The sequence below is a fragment of the Capricornis sumatraensis genome, chromosome 1 (assembly GCF_032405125.1).
Source record: "Capricornis sumatraensis isolate serow.1 chromosome 1, serow.2, whole genome shotgun sequence".
NCBI classification, from domain to species: Eukaryota; Metazoa; Chordata; class Mammalia; order Artiodactyla; family Bovidae; genus Capricornis; species Capricornis sumatraensis.
In genome coordinates this window covers 31,425,348-31,448,076 of record NC_091069.1, presented here as the reverse complement: position 1 = coordinate 31,448,076, position 22,729 = coordinate 31,425,348, and the positions used below count along the sequence as shown (strand labels likewise).

Sequence of the window (22,729 nt, the reverse complement as noted above, 5' to 3'; positions counted from 1 at the left end):
TCATGGGGATTTTCACTTTCATTAGGTGTCGGTGACTGTCCTCTCCTTTCGTCCTCACACATGCCCCACAGTCTCATAGCTGTTAGTGGTTTGATCCTCCTCACTTGGGATTTGGAGTTCTGGAGATTCTTTTTACTTAGTTTTGTTTTAGATGTTATCCCCTGAGTCTTTGAATGTTTCACCCTGGCTTCTCTGTTTTTTATGTTCAATTCAGGAAGATTTAAAAAACCGTGCTGTCACTTGCCACTATCCTCTGTGTTAGTTACTGTGATGTAAAGTTATACTCTTCTGATAAGAATGAGGAGTTCTGAATAAGAGATTTGAGGCAGAGAAGTGAAGGTTTAGAAGTCGCTGATGAAAAGAGGAAAGGGAGCTCTTCAGGAGCCGGTGAGAATAAGGTGAGGGCCCAAGTGAGGGTAGGGGCCGTGTATTAGCAGTGGTGCCAGCCTACGTGAATGCAGGCTTTCCCCAGCTTTGTAGGTGTCACCCCAGGTGAAGCCTCAGAGGAGGCTCATAGTTGGATGGAGACTGTAATTAGGCTTGTTTGTCCAACTGAAGGATCAGAATATTAGGGGGCTGAGATAACTTCGCGGAGAGGAATTCCATTCCTGGGTATGAATGCAAATGAAACCAGAGTGAGGTTACTAAATTGGGAGACAATGGAAAGGATCTACGGACTTAAGGTCTGTAATGAATCTAAAGAGAAATACAGTGGGAGGAGCTATATGAACGTACTACAGGGAGACTTTTGTCAGAGCACAGGGCTTAAGATTTCTTAGGTAGAATAGGTAAGTAAGTGTTAGTCGCTCAGTCATGCCCGACTCTTTGTGACCCCATGGACTGCAGCCCACCAGGCTCCCGTGTCCATGAGATTTTCCAGGCAGGGATACTGGAGTGGGTTGCCATTTCCTTCTCCAGGGGATCTTCCCAACCCATGGATCAAACCTAGGTCTCCTGCACTGCAGGCTGATTCTTTACCAACTTAGCTACAAGGGAATAGGTGTTTTTAAAAAGGTCTAATATCAGGAGTGGTTTAATATATTTGATCCCTAATAAGTTATTGGGCTTCCCAGGTGGCCCTAGTGGTAAGGAACCCTCCTGCCAGTGCAGGAGACAGAAGAGACATGGGCTCAATCCCTGGGTTGGGAAGATCCCCTGGAGGAGGAAATGGCAACCCACTCCAGTATTCTTGCCTGGAGAATCCCATGGACAGAGGAGCCTGACTGGCTATGCTCTTGAATTTCCAACTTCTTAAACAATGGCAAATCAGTAACATCACTCCCAAATCATATGTTGTCATAGTAGCTTAAGAGCCACCAGTAAAACCACAGGCTTAAGAGACTCTGGAACTATTAATAAAAAAAAAACAAAACAAACACATGAATAGCCTCAGTCATATGTCTGTGGCTATCTATATAGAACTTTCTAATGTTCTCATTATGTCAACAAAGCAAAATTAATTTTGATATGAAATAGCATCATTTCTAAACATTGTGTATAGTTACTTTGTTTATAGCTTAAATTTCCTTAGGAAAGTATTGGAAATAGTTATAAATTTCTATTTTAGCATTTTAATAAGTGCCAAGTATTTTAACAAGACTTTGCAAACAGAATGTTCTTTTAAAAGGAGATGTGACAATCCACAAGTAATATTATACTTAAAATGTTATGAAATAAAGGTTATTTGTGGTGGAAAGCCTCAAATTACTTCATATATTTAGAGGAAACATCAGTAAGCTGTCAGTTCAGTAGTTTACCATGGCTTAATAAAGACATTTCTTTATTAAGCTTGTTTTAAATGGAGTTTGTAGCAAAGAAAGAAATAATTGCTTATCACACTGTAAAAAATCAGTTTCACTTCTTTGGAATGGTTCTTTACAAATAATTTCCACATTATTTGAACTTAAATATATATCCACAGAAACAAAAAAGCAAAAGATCTTCAAAAACCTCTTTTTTCTTCCAGATTTGTTCAAGATTTTATAACTAGAATTGGATGAAACTTGTCTCGCTATTAACACAAATGTTAATCTAAACAGATATTAAATAGAATATTTTTATGTTTTAATATAATGAGAATACTTTTGAACTTTGGTGTTGGAGAAGACTCTTGAGAGTCCCTTGGACTACAAGGAGATCCAACCAGTCCATTCTAAAGGAGATCAGTCCTGGGTGTTCATTGGAAGGACTGATGCTAAAGCTGAAGCTCCAAAACTTTGGCCAGCTCATGCAGTGAGTTGACTCATTGGAAAAGACTCTGATGCTGGGAGGGATTGGGGACAGGAGGGGAAGGGGACAACAGAGGATTAGGTGGCTGGATGGCATCACTGACTCGATGGACATGAGTTTGGGTAAACTCCAGGAGTTGGTGATGGACAGGGAGGCCTGGCGTCCTGCAATTCATGGGGTCACAAAGAGACATGACTGAGCGACTGAAATGAACTGAATTGAATAAGAATACTAGAATTAAGGTGAAAGTTTTGAATTTTAAATGTTGATGGGACAAATAATGGATATCTTTATTCTCTGCTGTAGCTCACTCGTTGAGAAGATTGTCAAACTGTTCAAGATTAATAAAGTACAAAATGCCCGAGAGTATTTCCCAGAAATTGTCAGATCGCGTTTTTACAACTGTCACTGGATATAAAGGTTGGGTATTTTAGTTGTGTAGAATGATTATTGTGAAATTATTTTCATTTTTTCAGTGTTTTTACAGTGCAGTGTAAGAGATGCGAAAGTCTTTTTGGAACTTAGAAAATTACAGTAAAACATTTTACTGTATTCAGAAAAAGGGTTTTCTTGATTTCAAAGAATACTGATCTCACTGCTTCTACTACCATATAAAGGTATATCAATTTTTCTTAAATATTTTGAGAGTTCTAAACTAGAATTTGCTTTAGAATTTTTCATAATAATTCCTTTGCTTTCTGATGTGCTTCTCTCAAAGATGAAAGGCAGAATGTATTTACCTCAACATCCCATGTAACTATTTGAGCTTTTGTCATAGTTTAGTATAGAAAAAGTTTTCCAGATTTATGTGGTAGGGGGTAGTTTGTGGCCAAATAAGCTTGAAAACCACTACTTCATGTATCTACTTCAGTAAAATTATAATGACTGTCCCTGTGTTCTTGACATAGAAGTTCTGTCATAAAGAAACCTGTTTAACTTTGTTAAACCCAGCATTTTTCAAATTTATGTAATCTCAGAACCTTGCATGTTTGTTTATAGTTGCATTATTAATGGTTAAAATGAGGAAGGAAAACAAATGCTCATCACTTGATAAATGGTTAAACAAAATATACTTATTTTTATATTCATTATTTGGAATATTATTTGGACATAAAAAGGAATGAAGTACTAGTACCTACCACAACATGGGTGAATCTTGATAACTCATTGGTAAGTGAAAGAAGCCAGAAATAAAAGACCATGTATTATGTGATTTGATTTGTATGAAATGTCCATAATAGGCAAATCCATAGAAACAGAAGGTAGGTTTGTAGTTGCCATGTGCTGGGGGTGGGGGTAACAGAGAGTGATTGCTAATGGATACAGTTTTTTGGCAGGGGGAACAGAGAAAGATTTATTGCCGGACCATGCAAGGAGACAGGGGGCGTATGCCCCCACACCCAAAACTCCCAGGCTACTTTTTGAGATGATGAAAATGTTCTGCAAATAGATAGTGGTGATGGTTGCTTAACTCTGTGACTATTCCCAAAACCGCTGAATTGTATACTTTAAAAGGGTGATTTTTTTCACATGTGAATTACATGTCAACAAAGCTGTTATTTTAAAAAATAACCATAAAAGAGGCTATAATAGCAACAACTAAGAAGTAAAGGCTTAAAGTAGGGCAGTAGTAGTAATAGAGAGGTAGGGCTTCCCTGGTGGCTCAGATGGTAAAGAATCTGCCTGCCATGTGGGAGACCAGAGTTGGATCCCTGAGTTGGGAAGATCCCCTGAAGAAAGGAATGGCAACCCACTTCAGTATTCTTGCCTGGAGAATTCCATGGACAGAGGGGCCTGGCGAGCTGCAGTCCACGGGGTTGCAAATAGTCAGACACAACTGAGCGACAAACACTTTCACCAGGGAATGTAGGGGTTGAACTGAAGGGCTTGAAAGACTGATTTTTACTGCCAGGAATGCAAAGTCCCCAGGGCTTAAACCCTAAGGGGACAGGGCTGATGAACTCTATGGTGTCTAGGTTTGCACTAGCAGTGTCTAGCTTCTCCAAGAGTGATGGAATTCTATAACATGGTAAGTAAAAACCTTTTAACAAAACTATTGCTTCTTCAGTCATCTGTAAATAGGGATGGATAAAGCAGAGCATAAAATTGTGGCCTTGCCTTTATACTTTTCATAACTCAAAACATTTTTCATGCTGTCAATAGAATCTGCTGCCACTACTCATCAAGGTTATGTGTCCTGTTGGGGGAATAGGAGGACATGGTCCCTGCCTGTAGAGAACATAGTGTTATTGACCTGGTGTGATCCACTCAAAGGCTGTGCTCACTTTTCATGAGGATAGATGCCCAAGGGACTTGCCAAATGTTACCTAGAGGGCAGCAGAGCACATGGATTGTAAATTTTAGAAGATGACAATAGATTTTTGGGTTGTCTAATTTTTGCCATCATATGGAAAAGGTGGGCTTCTTGGTCCTCATTTTAGGTCCTCGAGTCCCCATTTAGCAGTCTGACCTTCTACTCCTTGGGTGACAAGGTCATGGTGTGCCCTCTGGGGTGGAGGATGGTGCAGCCGGTACTAGCATTGTTCTCCACTTTGCTTTACTCTCCCTGATTGGGGTTGGAACTCCTTAAGAGTTCACACAGAGTGAAGGCTCACAGGAGGAGTTTTAAGTGAGCAGCAATAGTATCTTAGTCAGTGACCTTTTTTCTTCCCCTAAACTCAAGTTTCCTGTGTGAAACCATAGTCTTCTGTGGAGGAAGCCAGTGTGTTACGAGAATCCTACCAGCCATTTCAGAAAACAGTTGCTTCTAAAGAGGACTGGATCCAGCACAGAGTTAAATGTCTATCATATTCACAGAATTCTCTGTTTTCTTATACAGGTTTCTGAGGTGGCTTGGGAAGGAGGAAGGAGCCTTAGTCTTAGAGCAATCTAAGAGCCACACAGTTACAGACAGCCTTGAGGAGGCAGTGTGGTGTCGCACAACCTCTCTGGAGGCCTTCTGAGCAGGGTTTGAATACTGATGTGCCTTAGACTGACTCTGCATCATGTCTGGAACCTGTGGTCTCTCTGTCAGCAGGGATAACCATCCTCTGTAGGACTGTGACAAGTGTCAAATATAATAGTGTATGAAGAACACCTGGGGTATAAGTGTTACTGCACAAGTCACTCAACTTTTTTGAGATTGTTTCCTCTTAAAGAGTGAAGATGAAGCCCTGTGCCTTTTTGGGTAATTGAGAGGATAACATGAGATAATGGATGCAGTTATGTTATAAAATACATAATTAGAGAAGATCTTCACAAGGACCTTGGGAACCTATTCCAGAGTTTTGCACAAATAGATGTTTTCTTTTGTTGAGCTAGAAGTTTTTCTTTATTATTGTCTTTTTCATCTTCCTTGACCTTCCAAGAACTTCCAAGAGAAGTATTGGTGTTCATTAGTTTTATGAAAATCTTCATGTACAGGAAGATATAATCCATTCACCTCTAGCCTTTAGGTTTAAAAAAAACAAAACAATCTTGATTATTACTGGAGCTCTATTTTCTTATTTATAATTCTTTGTCACATTGTTCTGAACCCTTTCTAATTTCTCCATTGTTTATGGTGTCCAAGATAGGAATGATCTTTGAGAATTTCTCAGGCTAAATATAGGGAAAAGATTATTTTCTGTCCTTCATTCCTCATTAAAAATATACATGTATATCTATATCTTTATTATAAAAATAAAGTCATCACTTTATATACATTTTGGAAAAGAGAAAGAACATTGTCCGCAATTCCATCAGCTCAGTGAATAGTAGTTTTATGACTATACATCTCGTCATTTTAATATACATATTTTACATATTTTTGTGTATATGTATATAGCTTATATATTATTATATACATATCTTTTTTAACAATAGTCATATACAAATATGAATCTTGCTCCCCACCTTCTATAAGGCTTCCCTCATAGCTCAGTTGGTAAAGAATCCGCCTGCAATGCAGGATACCTGGTTCGATTCCTGCGTTGGGAAGGCCCACTGGAGAAGGGATAGGCTACCCACTCCAGTATTCTTGGGCTTCCCTTGTGGCTCAGCTGGTAAAGAATCCGCCTGCAATGAGGGAGACCTGAGTTCGATCCCTGGGTTGGGAAGACTCTTGGAGAGGGGAAAGGCTACTCACTCTAGTATTCTGACCTGGAGGATACCATGGATTGTAAAGTCCATGGAGTCACAAAGAGCTGGACATGACTGAGCAAATTCCACTTTCACTTCCCCCCTTCTAGTGTTTTCTATATTGCAGCTGCTGCCTAGTGAATTATGAGGATTCAGTGCTTAAAGTGCTCAGTATGGTGTCTGGCATACAGTTAGCATCAATAAATGAGAGATAGTTGTTACATGACCTTTTTCATGGTTCACGTTATTTCCTGATGGATGCCCAGAAATGGATTTACAGGTCATGTACTCTTTAGGCTCTTGATACATGTCATCAGCCATGCTACTTTCTAAAAGCCATTTTAGATTACAAAGCCCTTGGTGCTACCCAGGAGTTTCACTGCTCTTCACATGCCCTCCTCACCCCTGCCTTTTTTTTTTATTTTTAAGGCTTGGGAAGCTAATTTAGTAAGTAAAGATGTGACCTCATTATTTAAGTTTCATTATTTAATAATTATCAATGTTGAACGTTTTTATTATATGTTTCCTCTTTGCAGGGTCTATTCATGATGTGTTTAACAGTTGGAATCACTTAACAGTTTCTAATTGAATCACACAGGTTTTTAAATAAAGATATTAATCCTTTGTTGTATGGACTACAAATATTTTTCCTGTTTTCTTCTTATTTCAGCTTTGATTTTTTTAAAGTTCTCATGCACGCGCACACACACACACACACACACACACACACACACACTGTGATCCATTTCCTGTTTGTGGCTGTCACAGTAAATTTCCTCACCATCCATGCCAGGTCTGATGGTAAGAGCCTCTCCCCATGGTTACGTGGACGCCTGATACAGCAGATACACATGTCTTTCGTGGTAAGCACACAGACTCTGCACAGACCCAGAGAAAATATTTCCTTTGATTTAGGCAAATAGAGTAGAGAAGGAAAGAGGTAGCAAACTATTGCTTGGTTTTTATAATGGATTATCATTTCAGCTCTTCTTGATTGATATCTGCCAGATATTCTCCATCCTTTCCTCTAGGACTGATGTTGCTGAGGGACCAGGGCAGGTATTTTTGGCAAATGTATGGTCCACTCATCATAATTTGTCTGTTGAGTTCTTTGAGGATTCCCAGATCCCCTATCCCAGCCCACCTTCTTCCAATTTTTTTTTTTTCTTGCAAGGACACTTTAGGTCTTGGTGAGATTTGGGGATTAAGGGTATGGGGTTCTTCCTGTGGCTGAAATACTGGTAAATCTGCCTTCTCCTGTGAATCCATTAAATCTAAATGTTTTCCTTGTAAGAGAGGGAGCAAACCTGTCTGGTGCTCTATACTTTTGCTCTGGGCTTTGTGTGGGTGTCCTTAGTAGAGCAAAGTCAGTCTATTCAACAGATTAGAGAACAGCCTATGGTAGGACTGAAGAAGACAGGGAGGCCACCCTGACTAGATTTTAGGATGGAAGGCACAGCTTGTTCTTCCTGGAGGAGGTGTGTTGTATCTCAGGCTGATGAAGTGGAGTTGCCATGTGGGTTTGGCACAGTCCTCCAAAAAGGTCTTGGGCACAGGAGTCAGACCAGGGGAAAGCTAACCTTGAAGCTTTCAGTTGCACAAGTATCATAAGAGCACTTAAACTGGGGACTTCTGTGGTGGTCCAGTGGTTAAGATAACCTGTTCTCAGTGCAGAGGCCATGGGTTCAATCTCTGGTCAGAAAATTAAGGACCCCACATGGAGTACAGCCAAAAAAAAAAAAAAAAGCATTTAAACTGAAGGGAGATCCTGAGAGTCAGTGCCAGAGTGTTTGCAAGTCCCTTTCAACTTTGACTTTAATTGTTCTTGATTCTTGACTTTCAGCTCTATACATTCCCTTGCTAAGGAGTCCTGTCTTTTCTGCATTTGATGCAGAATGCACCAAGATCTGCATTTGAGTCTGTGGCAGAGCCCAGATAGCTGATAGGAGAGGCAACACAAGCCTACACCGGGTTGCTCATCTTGGGGTCAAGGACGGTGGCACACAGAGGCATTCCATTGGCTTCCGAGTCTAGATCTATAAATATATTTATTATAATATAACAAGAACTTAACAATAAACATATACTATGTACAATACCATTACAGAGAACCCTGTTTTATATCATTCACAGAAATAGCCAGTTTTGCTCCAGTGTGATAGATGAGGAGAGAAACGGGATTTCCTTGTCATCTGTGTTGAGTCTCGCTGACCACTACACCTCCTTTGGAGGCAGACGCACACCAACGCTGACATCCGCCCTGCCCCAGGCAGTTAGACACTTGTGCTCCAGTCCTTGGGTTCACACTTGCACCCTGTTTGACATAAATACTTTAAATGACATACAACGTATGTAGTTTTGTGCTTATTACTTTTTTAAAAGAATAAATAATATTAAAAACTGCATAACGAAGCTTGGTATCTTGTCCAAGTGGTAGCCACACTTGTAGTGTGAGAAGTTGATGCCCAACACTGGGAAAGATGGAACGCGTGTCATCAAATACTGAAAGATGGAACGCGTGTCCTGTCCTTTTCTCCTTAGAAATGGTTTTCACGATGAGATGACGCCAAGTCGACTTCCCAGATATAATAATGGTAAATGTGTATTTGGTACCAACTTCGACTCAACAGCGCAGCTGTGGCAGCCACATCCTTCGTGCCCTGGAATGGAAACTGGTCACCGTGTGAGGTTTGAGGGTCTGAGGATTGGCGGGAAGGCCTTTCTCTGTGAGCCACGGGGTGGCCTCCCCTCAGGGCTCCCCTTGCTTGGGTTAAGATGCTACTAGAAGAGCGGTTCTGCTCTTACCCATCAGGCTTTGCCTGGCATGGCTCGTCTGAGAAGGCTGTCCCCATCCTGAGAGCTCTTTGTGGCAGGTTCCTTAATATATAGCTATAAATATCAAAAATAGTCTCCTGTGCTTTGTAGACATGTATTCTCCCTCCTTCCCTTCCAGCCTGGCCCGGGTCCTCAGCTTTACCTCATGGAGGGAGCTGGCCTGGTGTTGAGAGCCAGAACCGGTTACCTTCCGGAACAGTCATCTTTCCTTGACGATGCCTCCATGAGGCATGGCTTTTACAGGGCTGTCTGGGAGTTACTTTTTCTAAAAATAAAATGGGGGCTTTCACCACCCCAGCCCCCCAGGAGAGATCCTCTATTCTGCACATAGAAAAATTGGAGCAAATGCCCCACTCTGGCACTACCTACAAAGAGCTTTGGGAATTCCCACATTATCCCTCTTGAGGCCGCCTCCTTCTCTCGGTACTTAAAAATAGCCTTTTTGTTTATCAAGAAAATGCCTTGGAAATCTAAATAATTCATATTGGATAAGAGAAAGCTAGCACAATCACCTTGTCCTTCTCCAGCAAAAACACGGTAGAAAACCCTGTGAAGGGACAGACGGCTGTCCCCAGCTCTCCCCACGGTGGCCCTGCCCCAGTCACATCAGGCTCCACGTGGTGGCTAGACTTATCGACCCAGTGGGGACTGGTGGCCTCCTTGGCCTCGTGTCCCCATAACATAGTATTGTCCCTTGTTTTCCCTCGGCCACTGAAAGTGTAGATTGGTTAAAAACAAAAGTAGGAATCAAAGTGGTAAGGACACTTTGATCTTATTCCAAAAGAGCCTGACGTCTAATATTGTCAGAGGATGACTGATCTATGGTTGGCTGGGGGTCAAGCTTGCTCTGCAGGAAGGGCAAAACAGCTGCTGTCTCCCAGCTGGAAAGTTATGTGAAACTCCATTGCATGGGGCCAAACGAGTGCCTCTGTTCAGAGCAGGAGCGCTGAGGCCCGGCTCGCTCCTGGGAGGGTTGTGGTTCCTGCTGCCTGGAGGCCACTCCTTCTTGTCCCCCCAAAGGCGAGGATGATTTCCTACATTCAATGTAGAGAGTATTCAAAATGTCCAGCGCAGTGAGTTCCTTGATTGGGTTGGTTGGCCTCTTATCAGTGTTGCTGAAAGTCGATCTTTGTGAGTAGCATTTGCCTCACCAGACGTGTCCACAGTCTCGGTGTGGGCTTTCTGCTGATGTCAGCCGCTTTGGATATATTTCTTTATCACGACACAGCCGTGTCTGAACACAGGGCAGGGCATGTGGGGGAGGAGGGTCCACGTGTTGGTTGCAGGCTCATAGGCTTCCATGTTGCCCAGGGCTGGCCCTTCACTGCTAACAATGCCTCCAGTTGCATAAATCTTGCCGTCGAGCACCACGGCGCTGTCAGAGAAAGCGGGGAGAGACTTAGCCACTGGGGATCCCCCCGGGACAAAGAGACAGAGCCCTGTCCTGTTGCTGGCTGCCTCTCCCCTTTCGCAAAAGTCCTATGGGATTTTGAGGACTTCCCTGGTGGTCCAGCGGCTAAGGCTTCATGCTCCCAAATGCGGGGGACCCAGTTTCAATCCCTGGCCAGGGAACTAGATTCCACATACTGCAACTGAAGACCCTGCATGACTCAAGGAAGATTGAAGATCCTTACATGCTGCAAGTAAGACCCGGTGCAGCCAAATAAATAAGTAAAAATAAATTTTAAGAAGAAAAAAGTCCTATGGGATCTTGCTGCTCTTCTTTGCCCTCTGACCTAAGCTGGTGTAAGAAAAACACCTCTCCTCCAGGACCAATCAGGACGCCACGCTATACTACCCTCCGGCTGCGGGTGACACTGATGCCTACTGGGCGGCCCGGGGCCTATGCATCTGACTCTACGTGCAGGCGCTTAGCTCAGGTCACGGGTCTCTACACAGCATCTTGTTGGTGTTGCTAGGACAGAGCCTTCCTACCACTCAAGTCCAGCTGGAAACATGACTCACCAGAATGGTAGCAGACAGGGTGTAAGGAGCTAAACCATAATTGAGTATGGGCTACTCGAACAGGAATTTCACCCTGGCCAAGAGGCTCAGAGTCAAAGCTTGCTGCTGTGATTCCTTCACACATGTGACCTTGTGCTGCTGCCTGCACGTGGCCATCAGGCCCCGGTGTGCTCCCGGCATCACCAAGTGGCCCGGGTGCCTACCCTGTACCACACTCACTGGCTGGGTCCTGCCGTCTCGGGCGGCTCCCTGCTCTCCTGCACTGACTCCTTAACTGCGAATCTCAGCTACCCCTTCACACAGATGGCTACCCCTGTGCTTCCAGTCTGAGTTCTCTCATCTCAGCTAGTGGCTGTTTCTCTTGGCCATCCCCTGACATCGAGCAGATGCACTTCCTAAGTCACCACCCATTTCTGAAAGCCTGAGAGCCTTGACACAACCTGTGTGTCTAGATTTCTTCCCAGATTCTGAAGCTCCCAGCCTTCTCTCTCACAGCTCCGTGCTGTCTGGGCCCTTCATGCTTCTCCTGCTGTGGCATATCCTGTCCTTGCTTCCAGCGCAAGACTCAGCTTAAATCTCCCCTCAGGCATCGTCTCCCCGCACTCACTTTTAGTCTCACGTGGGGCATGGGAGTCCCCCCACCCACAAGGGTTGCCCACACCCTGGTTGTCTTGGTCACAGGACAATATTGTCAGAGTTACCATGGACATGGGTACCATGTAAAAGAGGGCTCAAGAACCGTGACACCGTCATACTAACAGGAACTTGGCACTCATCTGGTCCAAGGGCCCATTTATAGCTAGAACTTCCCCAGAGAGAGGACGTTATTTCCCTGAGGTCATGTAACATGTTAGTAGTGGATTGTCACTTTCCTGGCCATGCCAGCAAACAGCGGGCACTCAGTAAATGCTTTTCCCACACTGAGGGCCAGGGGTCACCTCTAGGGGTCTTCAGGAAGGCTTTGTACGGAAAGGCTGCAAATGGAGTCTCTGGGACCCCTTTAGTTTCCTTATTCCTCTTAGTCCAGGAAAGGATGGGGCTGGAAGAGCACAGTGTGCACCTCACTGCCCAGAGTGGTTAAGGTTTGGGACCAGAGCATCCTAGGAACCAGGCCACACTCTGACCTCTACCTGTCTCTTCCTGCGGGTGGTCTGGTCTGGGTGTGCTTCTGCCCAGGCAGCTTTGGGGCTCCAGAGCAGCCGTGCCTTGTGCCTCACCGGGTCCAGCTCCGAAGATCCATCAGGATCATACGTGTCATCAGGGCATAAATCACCATCATCCCATGTAGGGTATCCATAGCTTGGGGTGAGCACTACCTCTCATCTGTGACCCAGCAGGCAGGCCTGGGGAGGGAAAACCTCACAACACCACCCTCTCCTCTCGCTGAGAGAAGGTGAGGCCTTAAGGACCCAGGGCTGTTGGAAGCCTTTCCTGTGCAGCTTTGAGGGGGGTGGTCTGCTGGAGCCCAAGGGTTGGGCTTCTGGGCCAGGGGCTGCCCTGGGGCGCTTCCCGCTCTGCTCTGCATGAACACCCACACCCACGGTGCTGCTCTGGCCTGGACAGCGCCTTGGTCACAGGATGGTTGTCTATCATCTGCGCCAATCCCTCCTGCTGTCCCTCCCCCTGACTTCCTTGCTTCCTGCCCCCTCACCTGCAGAACTGGCGAGAGTGATTCATGTTGGGGCCGGCCTTGATGTTCCCTTTGTCTGGGTCGTAGATGGTGGTGGCTCTGGCATAAGCCCCACCCAGGATGAAAACGAAGCCGTTGAGGGTGACAGCTGGAGCGTACTTGTTGTCTGCCGAGAGAGCAGGGCAAGGGACAGGTCAGGGTCCCCTGCTGGGCCTGCAGAGACCTCCAGCATCACTGGGTAGCCTGAGGACTGAGCTGGGGCCAGGCAGCACCTGGCACAGAGCAACTGGCCCTTTGTCTGGGTAGTGGGAGTTGCAGCTGCACCTAGGCTGGGGGTTCACCTCCCCACATTCCCCTTCTGCCCCTCAGCCCAGACTTGGGTCTGCAGAACCCTTGGGCTTAGCTGGATATCTGGGCTTGGGATAGTGAGACTGAATAAATCAATGGAGTGGGGCTGCTGCCCTGGTCCCGGGCCGAGGAGACAATTGGTTCTCACCAATCATCGGGGACTCGATGAAACTCCACGTGTTGGTCTGTGGGACATAAGATTGGAGGACTCCCGCAGCTCGGCCTGCCTCGTTCACGCCCCCAAACACATAGATCTTCCCACCACACACTGTGGCTGCTGCTGAATGCACTGCCTTGGGCAGAGGGGCTACCGCCTCCCATTGGTTGGTGATGGTGTCGTACCTGTTGAGAGAGGAGAACAGGTGCCCAGAATCAGAGATGGGCCTCGTGCAGGGCAGGGGCCCCAACCAAGGCAGCAGACATGCGGAAGCCCCACTGTCTTCTTTCTGCCCTGGGTATAACTGGAGATCACAGAGTTAGGGGCACTTGGGATGAGTCACTCAAGACCACCCAGGCTCCTGAATCTCAGGGAGCTCTTGTCTGTCTGTTGAAACCTCTGTGCAGACTTTTGTCTTCCTTCCTTTACTCACACTGGGCTCCCCAGCTTCCAGGCCCGCAGTCCTCTCTGTCCAGCTCAGTCCTGCACTGGGCATCTCCCATGGGCTGAAATATACCCACCTATGACCTGATGCTGGGAGGGATTGGGGGTAGGAAAACAGAGGATGAGATGGCGGGATGGCATCACCGACTCGATGGACATGAGGTTGAGTAACTCTGGGAGTTGGTGATGGACAGGGAGGCCTGGCATGCTGCAGTTCATGGGGTTGCAAAGAGTTGGACACGACTGAGTGAGTGAACTGAACTGAACTGATGGACTGAAAACTGGGGAAATAGTGGCCTGGCCCAAAGAAGGAGGTGGGAACAGAAGGAGAGGTGAACTGAGATGGTGCAACATGAATCGCTGTCTTAGTTTGGGGAGTTGCCTAGGATGCCTCAGGGTGTCTGGGCAGAGGGGGCACTACTCATGGGACAGGCAATCAAAGTTGGGAAGGTTTGGGAAGGAGGATGAGTTGGCTTTTATTCCTGAGGAGTGTAAAGTATCTGCTGCTGCTGCTGCTGCTGCTAAGTCACTTCAGTCACGTCCGACTCTGTGCGACCCCATAGACAGCAGCCCACCAGGCTCTGCCATCCCTGGGATTCTCCAGGCAAGAACACTGGAGTGGGTTGCCATTTCCTTCTCCAATGCATGAAAGTGAAAAGTGAAAGGGAAGTCGCTCAGTCATGTCTGACTCTTAGCGACCCCATGGACTGCAGCCCACCAGGCTCCTCTGTCCATGGGATTTTCCAGGCAACAGTACTGGAGTGGGGTGCCATTGCCCTCTCCATTGGATGTGTAGGGGCAGTCGGTATTTTGGTCTGGATTAAATATTCAGCTTTGGGATCATCAGCATGTAGCTGGAAATTGAAGGCAAGGGGGTTCACAGGAAATATGTGTGGTGAAGATGGGCCGAGGGCACTGGGGGGATGCCGGCCTATAGAGGGAAGCTGAGAGGGGTCTGAGAGGAGCGGTGGTGTGACAGGAGACAGAGCTGCAGCACAGAAGATGTCATGGGAGGTCAGGAAGTCCCCAACAGGTCACTGGTGGTGTGTCAAGGGCACATTATGTGAAACAGGAAGTGCAGGGTTATTTGTCTATGGAGAAGGAAGCAGGAAGCCAGGCAGTAGAAATGGATGGTGGAGACATCTCTTGGGTGAAACTTCACTGGGAAGATGGGCCAAGAATGTGGGACTTAGAAGGTACTGCTAAGAGGTATTGTCCGTGATACGCCGGTAAACTGTAAAAAAACAGTTCTCCAGGGAAGAAAGTCCTGGTGTGTAGCCTTTGCTGATTTCTGTGATGTAAATTCATGACCGATTTCAGGCTACCAATAGGACATCACTGACTGTGAGGTTGGGAAGAGAGACCCAGAAGCACCCCAGGACACAGAATTTCCTTCACATACAGATGCAGTGGACACGTAGAGTACAGGCAGTGGTAAAATGGAGTAAAAAATTAGATAGTGGTGAGTTTTGAGTATGAATTGCCTTTGTTTTCAAATTAGTCCTAAGTTTATAAGACAAGGTTTTTTTATTTTATTTTATTTATTTGCCACATGGCTTGTGGGTTTGCGGGATCTTAGTTCTCTGACCAGGGATTGAACCTGTGCCCTCAGCAGTGAAAGCATGGAGTCCTAACAACTGGACCACCAGGGAATTCCCTATATGACTTAATTTTTAATAATATTTGTAGCTAACAATTGACATGCAGAGTTCCTGAAGATTTAAGCATTGCTAAGTCACTTCAGTCATGTCCGACTCTGTGCTACCCCATAGACGGCAGCCCACCAGGCTCTGCCATCCCTGGGATTCTCCAGGCAAGAACACTGGAGTGGGTTGCCATTTCCTTCTCCAATGCATGAAAGTGAAAAGTGAAAGTGAAGTCGCCCAGTCAAGTCTGACTCTTAGCGACCCCACGGACTGCAGCCCATCAGGCTCCTCCATCCATGGGATTTTCCAGGCAAGAGTACTGGAGTGGGGTGCCATTGCCTCCTCTGAGATTTAAGCATGGGCTTCCATGAATCAGTATGAACCAGCTCCAGCACAGCACAGGTTTTGTTTTACTTTTGGAGGGGAAGTATTGATTGTGTCTACATGCTAATAGGAAGGAGCCAAGTGGATAATGAAAGATGAGTTATATATGAGAGAAAGGGGAGAGCTGGTGATCAGGGGCTCCTGGTACCTGGATGCAGATTGGATCCAGAGTGGAAAGGAAAGTGGTGGCCATTTAGGCATGAGGGAGGAAGTCAGGGATGGCATGAGTGTAAATGTAGAGGCAAGAGTGATGGCTGGAAGAGGACAGAGTTCTTGATTGATGGCTCCAATTTCTCTGTGAAGCAGGAGTAAAGTATTGAAGGAGTCTGCAGGGTAAAAGCCTTGAGGAGAGAAATGAAGGTGGGAGACATATGCTCTCGAGAGTGGGAGAAGTGGTTGACAAGGGAAACTTGAAAAGATGCCCTGTACTGTGAAGATCCAGTAGAGATTGGAAGATTTCAATACAGTGGAGCCAGTCTCCAAGATCATGGGATATTCTCATGCAATCAGCCCTAGGGGGCGGGTGTGGAGATGGTAAAGGGTTGGACTGAACAATTCTGCAGGATGTGTGGTGCAGGACAAAGTGGTAAAGTCAGAGGATGGAGACGTGATGGAATGTGAGTTCCAGGCAGATCGGGGGAAACCAGGAAAACAGGTAGCAGCTGATGGCAAGAGTAGACTTGGTGTTGAGCACACTGGCCACTGAACTGGGATCGGTGAGGTCTTTCTTCCTGGGGCAGCTGTGACTGTCCGTTGGTCCCTGAGGGCTGCTCTCGCAAGCATTCTCTCTGGATCTTTCATTCACAGCTCACAGTTCACTGCGCTTTCGAGGGCTCTGGACCCAAGGCGGGACCTCCATCGTGGGCTTGCCGCACCACCACATGGGATTCCCCCAGCACACCTTTCCTGGGAGGCACACTTTTCCTTGTGAGCCTCCTGGGGGCACGAGTCATTGCACAGTCACAGCTCGGTGACCCAGGAAGACGGTCTTTCCTCGCAGGTGCCCCTGGCTGTGGAGACATCCAGCTTGCACAGACTTCGGGATTTGAGAAGAGGCTCCAGCACCTTGCAGGGCAGCAGGAGCTGATTCAACGAAGCCCCAAACGAACGATATGTGGCTAATAGGAGATGGAATAAATAGGAGATATGCCTTTTGGGACAGTGTCAGAAGTTTGGATATCTGTTTTTTAAGTCAATGTGGCAGAGATCCAAAGAGCTCCTGGACAAGGAGCTGGAAGACTGTGGAAGGTTATGTGGCTGTTAGTCTTCAGGCTTTCGGTACAATGGCACCTTCCGCCAAACGCAATGTTCTCGTTATTCCAGGTGGCTGATTGCCAAGCCACCAGCCCTCCATCAGCTCAATCTGTCAGCTTCCTGCTTGGGAAGGATATGCTAATGACATGCAAATGACCCCGCGGAGTGAGGCGCTCGGCTATCATTTATCCAGTAACCACAGCTACCGCAATATATGGCCATAAAGTATTAGACCCGGTTATTTATATAATGATATAATACAGGTTTGTCTATGACACTGTTGTTTTAATCTATAATTATATAATCTTGCTCGAGTCCTGTAATGCCGTAATGTAATGTAATTATCATGCGCCATACATTTCACTCATTATCGATAGAAGAGCGATTTGTACCATTAGTGCTTCCTGGGGAACAAAGCGTCTTCATGTCTGTCCCTGTTCCCCTGACCCTCCTGTCACCCAGAAGTTTCCATCATTGCCACTGTGTGGCACAGAAATTGACCAAAGGAGATCCAGCTCTGTTCCCTGGGAAGCCGTGGGCATCCCTCCATGCACCCTCCTCCCAGGGGTCTTCAGGTCTGCATCCTGTCCCAACAAGGACAGTTGACAGATACCAGTGGGCTGGGGAAGGGGCTCAGGGAACCATGCCCTGGACTGCTCCTCAATCTCCAGGGGTCCCAGGGGAGTCTTGCTCCTTCTGTGCCCCAGCTGATGTTTCATAGCAGAACAAAGGCTGAGCCAGCCACCAAGGCGGTCTGATATCGGCTGCTCCCGAGCATTGGAGCACTGCTCCTGGGCCCAATGGGAGTGGAGCCTGTCCCCACTCTTGGTGCATTTGATCCTTGAACAAATCCCTGTATTTATCAACAAGTATAAGTTTGCAAAATGAGTAATCAGCATCTTAGGAGATTAAAAATAGCCGACAAAAGCAAGACAGGATGACAGATCTAGCTCAGTTTACTCCTACATAGAAAATGTCTCCTTTTCATGTGTTTATAGTGGATGACAAATGACTGGAAGCTGGTGCTTCCAGAAAGCTTGGGGCTTGACGGGCGTGCAGTGGGTCCCACAGAAGGCTGTCAGCACCAGGGCTGACCCAGGTTCAACAGCAGTATTAATATCTTCATAATCACACAGGGATTCCCCATTATCTCCAAATCAATATGACAATTAAATGTTACTGAGCCATCTCCGGGCTCCACTTGGGGGAGTTAAAAGCCCACAGTGAACAGCCAGAGCCTGTGTCACTCTGAATCCATTTCTGTTGTAACATTTGTCAAATGTCCAATTAGCCACCGAGGGGAAAAAGACAAATTGAGGGGTATGTGTGTCTCCACAAGCAATACGTTGTCACAGGGGGGAAGCTGTGCTTTCTGTGGGAGTCGATGTGGTAGGCCAGGGTGGTGGGCTAGGCTGTGGGATCCTGTGAGCGTGCTCAGTCGTGTCCAACTCTTTGCAACCCTTTGGACTGTAGCCCTTAGGCTCCTCTGTCCATGGGATTCTCCAAGCAAGAATACTGGAGTGGGTTGCCATGCCCTCCTCCAGGGGAATCTTCCTGACTAAAGGATCAAACCCAAGTCTCCTGAGGCTCTTGCATTGCAGACAGATTCGTTACCTGCTGAGCCGTTTTAGAAGCCCCTAGGGTGTGGGAAGAACATGGGAAAAGGACTCCAGTAATCTTAGCTGTGACCCACCCTGGGTTGAAACTGGAGGCCAGCTCAGACTAACTTGCCACTCTCTGGGTCACTAGATCCTGGGAAAGCAGGTCTGCACCGCTGACTGCTGCTGACTCACAAAGCTGTTGGAGCTCTTCCTGCAGCTTCTCTCCAAGGTATCTGTTGCTCAAAGGCAAAGACTGTTTCTACCCAGAAAACTGCCCTTCTTCAGCCTCTGGCCCTCCAGATCCCTGTTCTAGGTGAGGCCAGATTTGAGGACTGTCATGAAGAAGTCAGCCCAGGACTTCCAGCAGAGGGCAGGCTTTATACACACAATTTCCATAGAGAGTTCTAGAGAATTGGCCAGGCCTGTGTGCAGTGACCCTTTCCTGTGTTATTACTACAAGCAGATTTCTCAGGATGTGTGGGATAGAGGGAGGAAGGGAGTGTCCCTGGGGTGTCACCTCTGCTTGGTAGGGACATGACGGTCACATTTGGATGATGGCTCCAGCTTAGCCCTGCATGCATGCTCAGTCATGTCTGACTGTGACCCTGTGGACGGTAGCCCACCAGGCTCCTCTGTCCATAGCATTCTCCAGGCAAGAACACTGGAGTGGCTTGCCATGCCCTCCTCCAGGGGATCTTCCTGATCCGGAGACTGAACTCGCATCTGCCTGCATCTCCTGCAGGCAGGAGATTGTGTGCTATAGGCAGATTGTTTACCCACTGAGCCACCTGGGAAGCCCCTCGCTTAGCCCGACATCCCAGCACATCTCTGGGCTGCTGCTTCCAGTCCTAGTAAGCTCCCTAATTGCCTGGTCAGGACAGCAGCAGGCTCACCCTGAGCTTTTTCACCACTGGATCTCATGCCTCCAGCTCGTCTGTCCCCCTGATTGGGACGAGTGCCCCGTCTCGGTGACTGGGCAGTTTGTCACTCTTCCTGCTTCCACCCCACCATCCCGATTCTTCTCCCTCTGCTGGGCAGGAAGAGCCTGGACGATGGGCTTTAAATGTCCGGCCTCCAGTGGGTCTTAATTGGGTAGGGGTTGAGGAGGAAAAGCAACGGGCTTCATAACTCTTGGGGGACATTAGAGGGTGCCCCTGTCATGACCGTGGCCTCATTACCTCTCCACGTGGTCCACGTTGCCTGCCACGCCGAGTCCCCCGAGGGTGTAAACCTTCCCGTCGTATACAAGGCTGTTGTGCCGACAGCGGGGGACTGTCATCCTGGAGACGAGGTTCCAGTTATCGAGCAGGGACATGTAGCACCAGACATCGGCCAGCGTCACCCCTGATTCCATCCCACCTGTGGGCAGTATGGGAGGGGGGTCCAGAGAGTGGGCAGGGAGTGAGGAAAGGCCCACGGCCGGGAGGCCCAGCCCCGGGGGCAGGAGGAGGCTTCACGTGCAAAGTAGACACTTCTGGGCCTTGTGTCTTCCTTAGCCATGGTGTGGGGAGAGGACCCCCAGGGAAGTCTGTGCCCTGTGCCCAGCCCAGCCCTGAGGGGGCCTCACCTGAGAGGTAGATGTTGTCCCCGGCACTCACTACACTGAAGAACTCGCGGTCATAGAAAGGCAGTGAGGCCAGCGGGTACCACTTGTTGTTCTGTGGGTTCCAGCAGGTGACAGCCACCAGCGAGCGCTGGGTCATCCCCACCATCTGACGGCCCCCCACCAAAACGATGACCTCGGCCACACCTGCAGGGACACGGAGGGGCGCCCTTGGGATAGCCTGACGCGGTGTCAGCATCTGTGCCTGTTGCCTCCTGGGGGGACCCACCCAGAGTCGGGCTGACGACAGGGCACCTGCCTTGGGGGGTCTGGGGCAGGTCCTGCCATACCTGCAGAGAGGCGGGGCCGTGTTCGGGGCGTCTGCATCTCCTGGCGGGCGTGGGGCAGCATGTGGTAGCGTTTGGCCTCGTTGACCAGGTCCCGACATGCTTCTGACGACTTGATCAGCTCCTCGTTGTCCACCACATTGAGCAGGTAGCTGGGGTGAATGAACGGGAGGCGGACCACCGCCAGCAGCTCTGCTGCATACTGTGGGTTCAAGGAGACACGAGATCTTCTTAGATCATGAGGTGGCACCGCCTCATGTGAGTGGTATTGAGAAGGGAGAAAGGAGGGATGTGGGGCTGAGCGCAGGGATAATTCTCATCTGCATTTGGCTTGGGAGTGCTGATCCTGCTCACCCCAGCTGAGATAGAGATCATGGGAGCTCCCAGCAGCAGGAGGCAAGAAGGGAACCCAGGGAGAGGTCTCCGTGCTGGGGCTGACCCTGGGGTGGACCACCCTTTGGTCTCTTGAGCACCTTCTTCCTGCCTCTTCCTCCCAGGTCACGGGCCTCTGTTTCATACCAGGCTACAGGGGACCGAATGAGGATTCTGATCCTCTAAAAGGTGTGCGTGGGGGCAGAAACTCAGGGACGGGTGGGAGGGCCCGAGAGAGCTGATTGTGATCGTTAAGCTTGGAAGTCATGACCATTCCAACCTGTGCCTCCCCCACTTACCAGCAAACCCCTGGAGTGGCACCCCACTGGACCCCACCCCTGAACTGAAGGCTTTTCGCTGACTGATTTGAATCCCCCTCTTGTCTGGCAAACTCTTTGCTCGTCGCTGTGGTTTCAACAAACAAGTATTGGTGACCACTCTATGCCATTCACTGAGTGTGTTTTGGGGGGGTGCAAAGGCCAGTACGACCCCGTCTCTGACCTCTAGGTGTACACAGTTTCATGGCGGGGAGAGGATCCATCACATCAAAGGACTCTTCCCAAAGAAGAGTCTAGTGAGGGGTGGCGGGGACGAGGAAGAGGAGGCTCTCCAGAGTGGGTGATGTCTGAGCCTGCTGTGGAAGGATTGCTGACTTCTCCAGGCCTAAGGTAAAGGAGAGGGAGGCCATTCACAGCACACACAGAGGCACTGGAGTCTGAGAGAGCATGGTGGTGCATTTGGAGAGACCTTTGGAGCTTACTGGGACTCCCCTGGTGCCTCAGCAGTAAAGAATCCACCTGCAATGCAGGACATGTGAGTTCGATCCCTGGGTCTGGAAGATCTCCTGGAGGAGGGCATGGCAACCCACTCTAGTATTCTTGCCTGGAAAATCCCATGGACAGAGGAGCCTGGCAGGCTACAGTCCATAAGTGTCTAGCAGAGTCAGACACGACTAAAGCAACTCAGCACACACATGGAGTTTTTTCTTGTTGGATGCAGAAGGCTTCCGTTGAGGGGTTGGGTAGCAGACAGGAAGAAATAAGACTGGAGAGGTGAGCTGGGTTCTGGCCTCTGCTGACCTCAGGCTTGACTTGCTAAGGGCTGTGTAGTGCTTCCTGCAGAGTGGATGAGGGCACTCATGAGGAGTTTATTTTTTTTTAATTTTAAAAAATTTTATTAAAAATTTTTTTTTGGCCACACTGCTTGGCATGTGGGATCTTAGTTCTCGGACGAGGGATAGCCCTGCATCTCCTGCAGTGGAAACGTGGAGGACCAACCGCTGGATCATTAGGGGATTCCCTCATGGGGATTTTAAACAGAGAAACCACAGGACCAAACATGTTCCTAGGAAGACCAGCAGGCGGCAGGGATGGGAATGAATTTGGAAGGAGGAGACTGAAGGCAGGGAACCCTCTCAGGAGACAACTGTGGTCATCCCGGTGAGATCAGGGGGCCTGGAATGAAGAGAGAGAACTTGGCCCTCATAAGAGGAGGCAACCATGGCAGCAATGTGTGGCCACATGGAGTTGGAAGGCGTGGGAGGACTAGGCTTCTGCCGTGGTTAGTGGGCAGAACTACAATAAGGAACCCAAGAAGATGGGTAGGTCTGGGGGTTTATGAATGAGAAGGGCTTGGGAGACACTGGCTGGAGGGGTCCTGTAGACAATCAAAGGCAGAGGTCTGGGCTGGAGGCAGATCTGGGGGTTGTGGGAGATGGTGGTGGTCACTATTACAGCAGCCTAACTTGACTTCCTTCCTCTGAAAATGAATCTTGCCCCATCCCCGCCTGGTAGGTCAGAGGACCGCCTTCTCCTGGCCCAGTGGCTGGGGCAGGCCGTCTCTGCGTCCTGTGTAC

General features: G+C 48.1%; 1 protein-coding gene across 1 annotated transcript in view; it reads right to left on the bottom strand.

The window, feature by feature from the left end:
• Positions 1-10,374: 10,374 nt before the first annotated feature.
• KLHL29 (kelch like family member 29) overlaps positions 10,375-22,729 on the bottom strand; it is a 145,358-nt gene continuing 133,003 nt past the window's right edge. The window contains exons 7-12 of the mRNA XM_068984092.1: positions 20,506-20,704; positions 20,180-20,362; positions 19,791-19,971; positions 13,275-13,468; positions 12,800-12,944; positions 10,375-10,558 (exon numbers count right to left, since the gene is read on the bottom strand). Of these exons, the coding sequence (XP_068840193.1) occupies positions 10,375-10,558; positions 12,800-12,944; positions 13,275-13,468; positions 19,791-19,971; positions 20,180-20,362; positions 20,506-20,704 (1,086 nt within the window). The remainder of the gene's footprint in view (positions 10,559-12,799; positions 12,945-13,274; positions 13,469-19,790; positions 19,972-20,179; positions 20,363-20,505; positions 20,705-22,729) is intronic.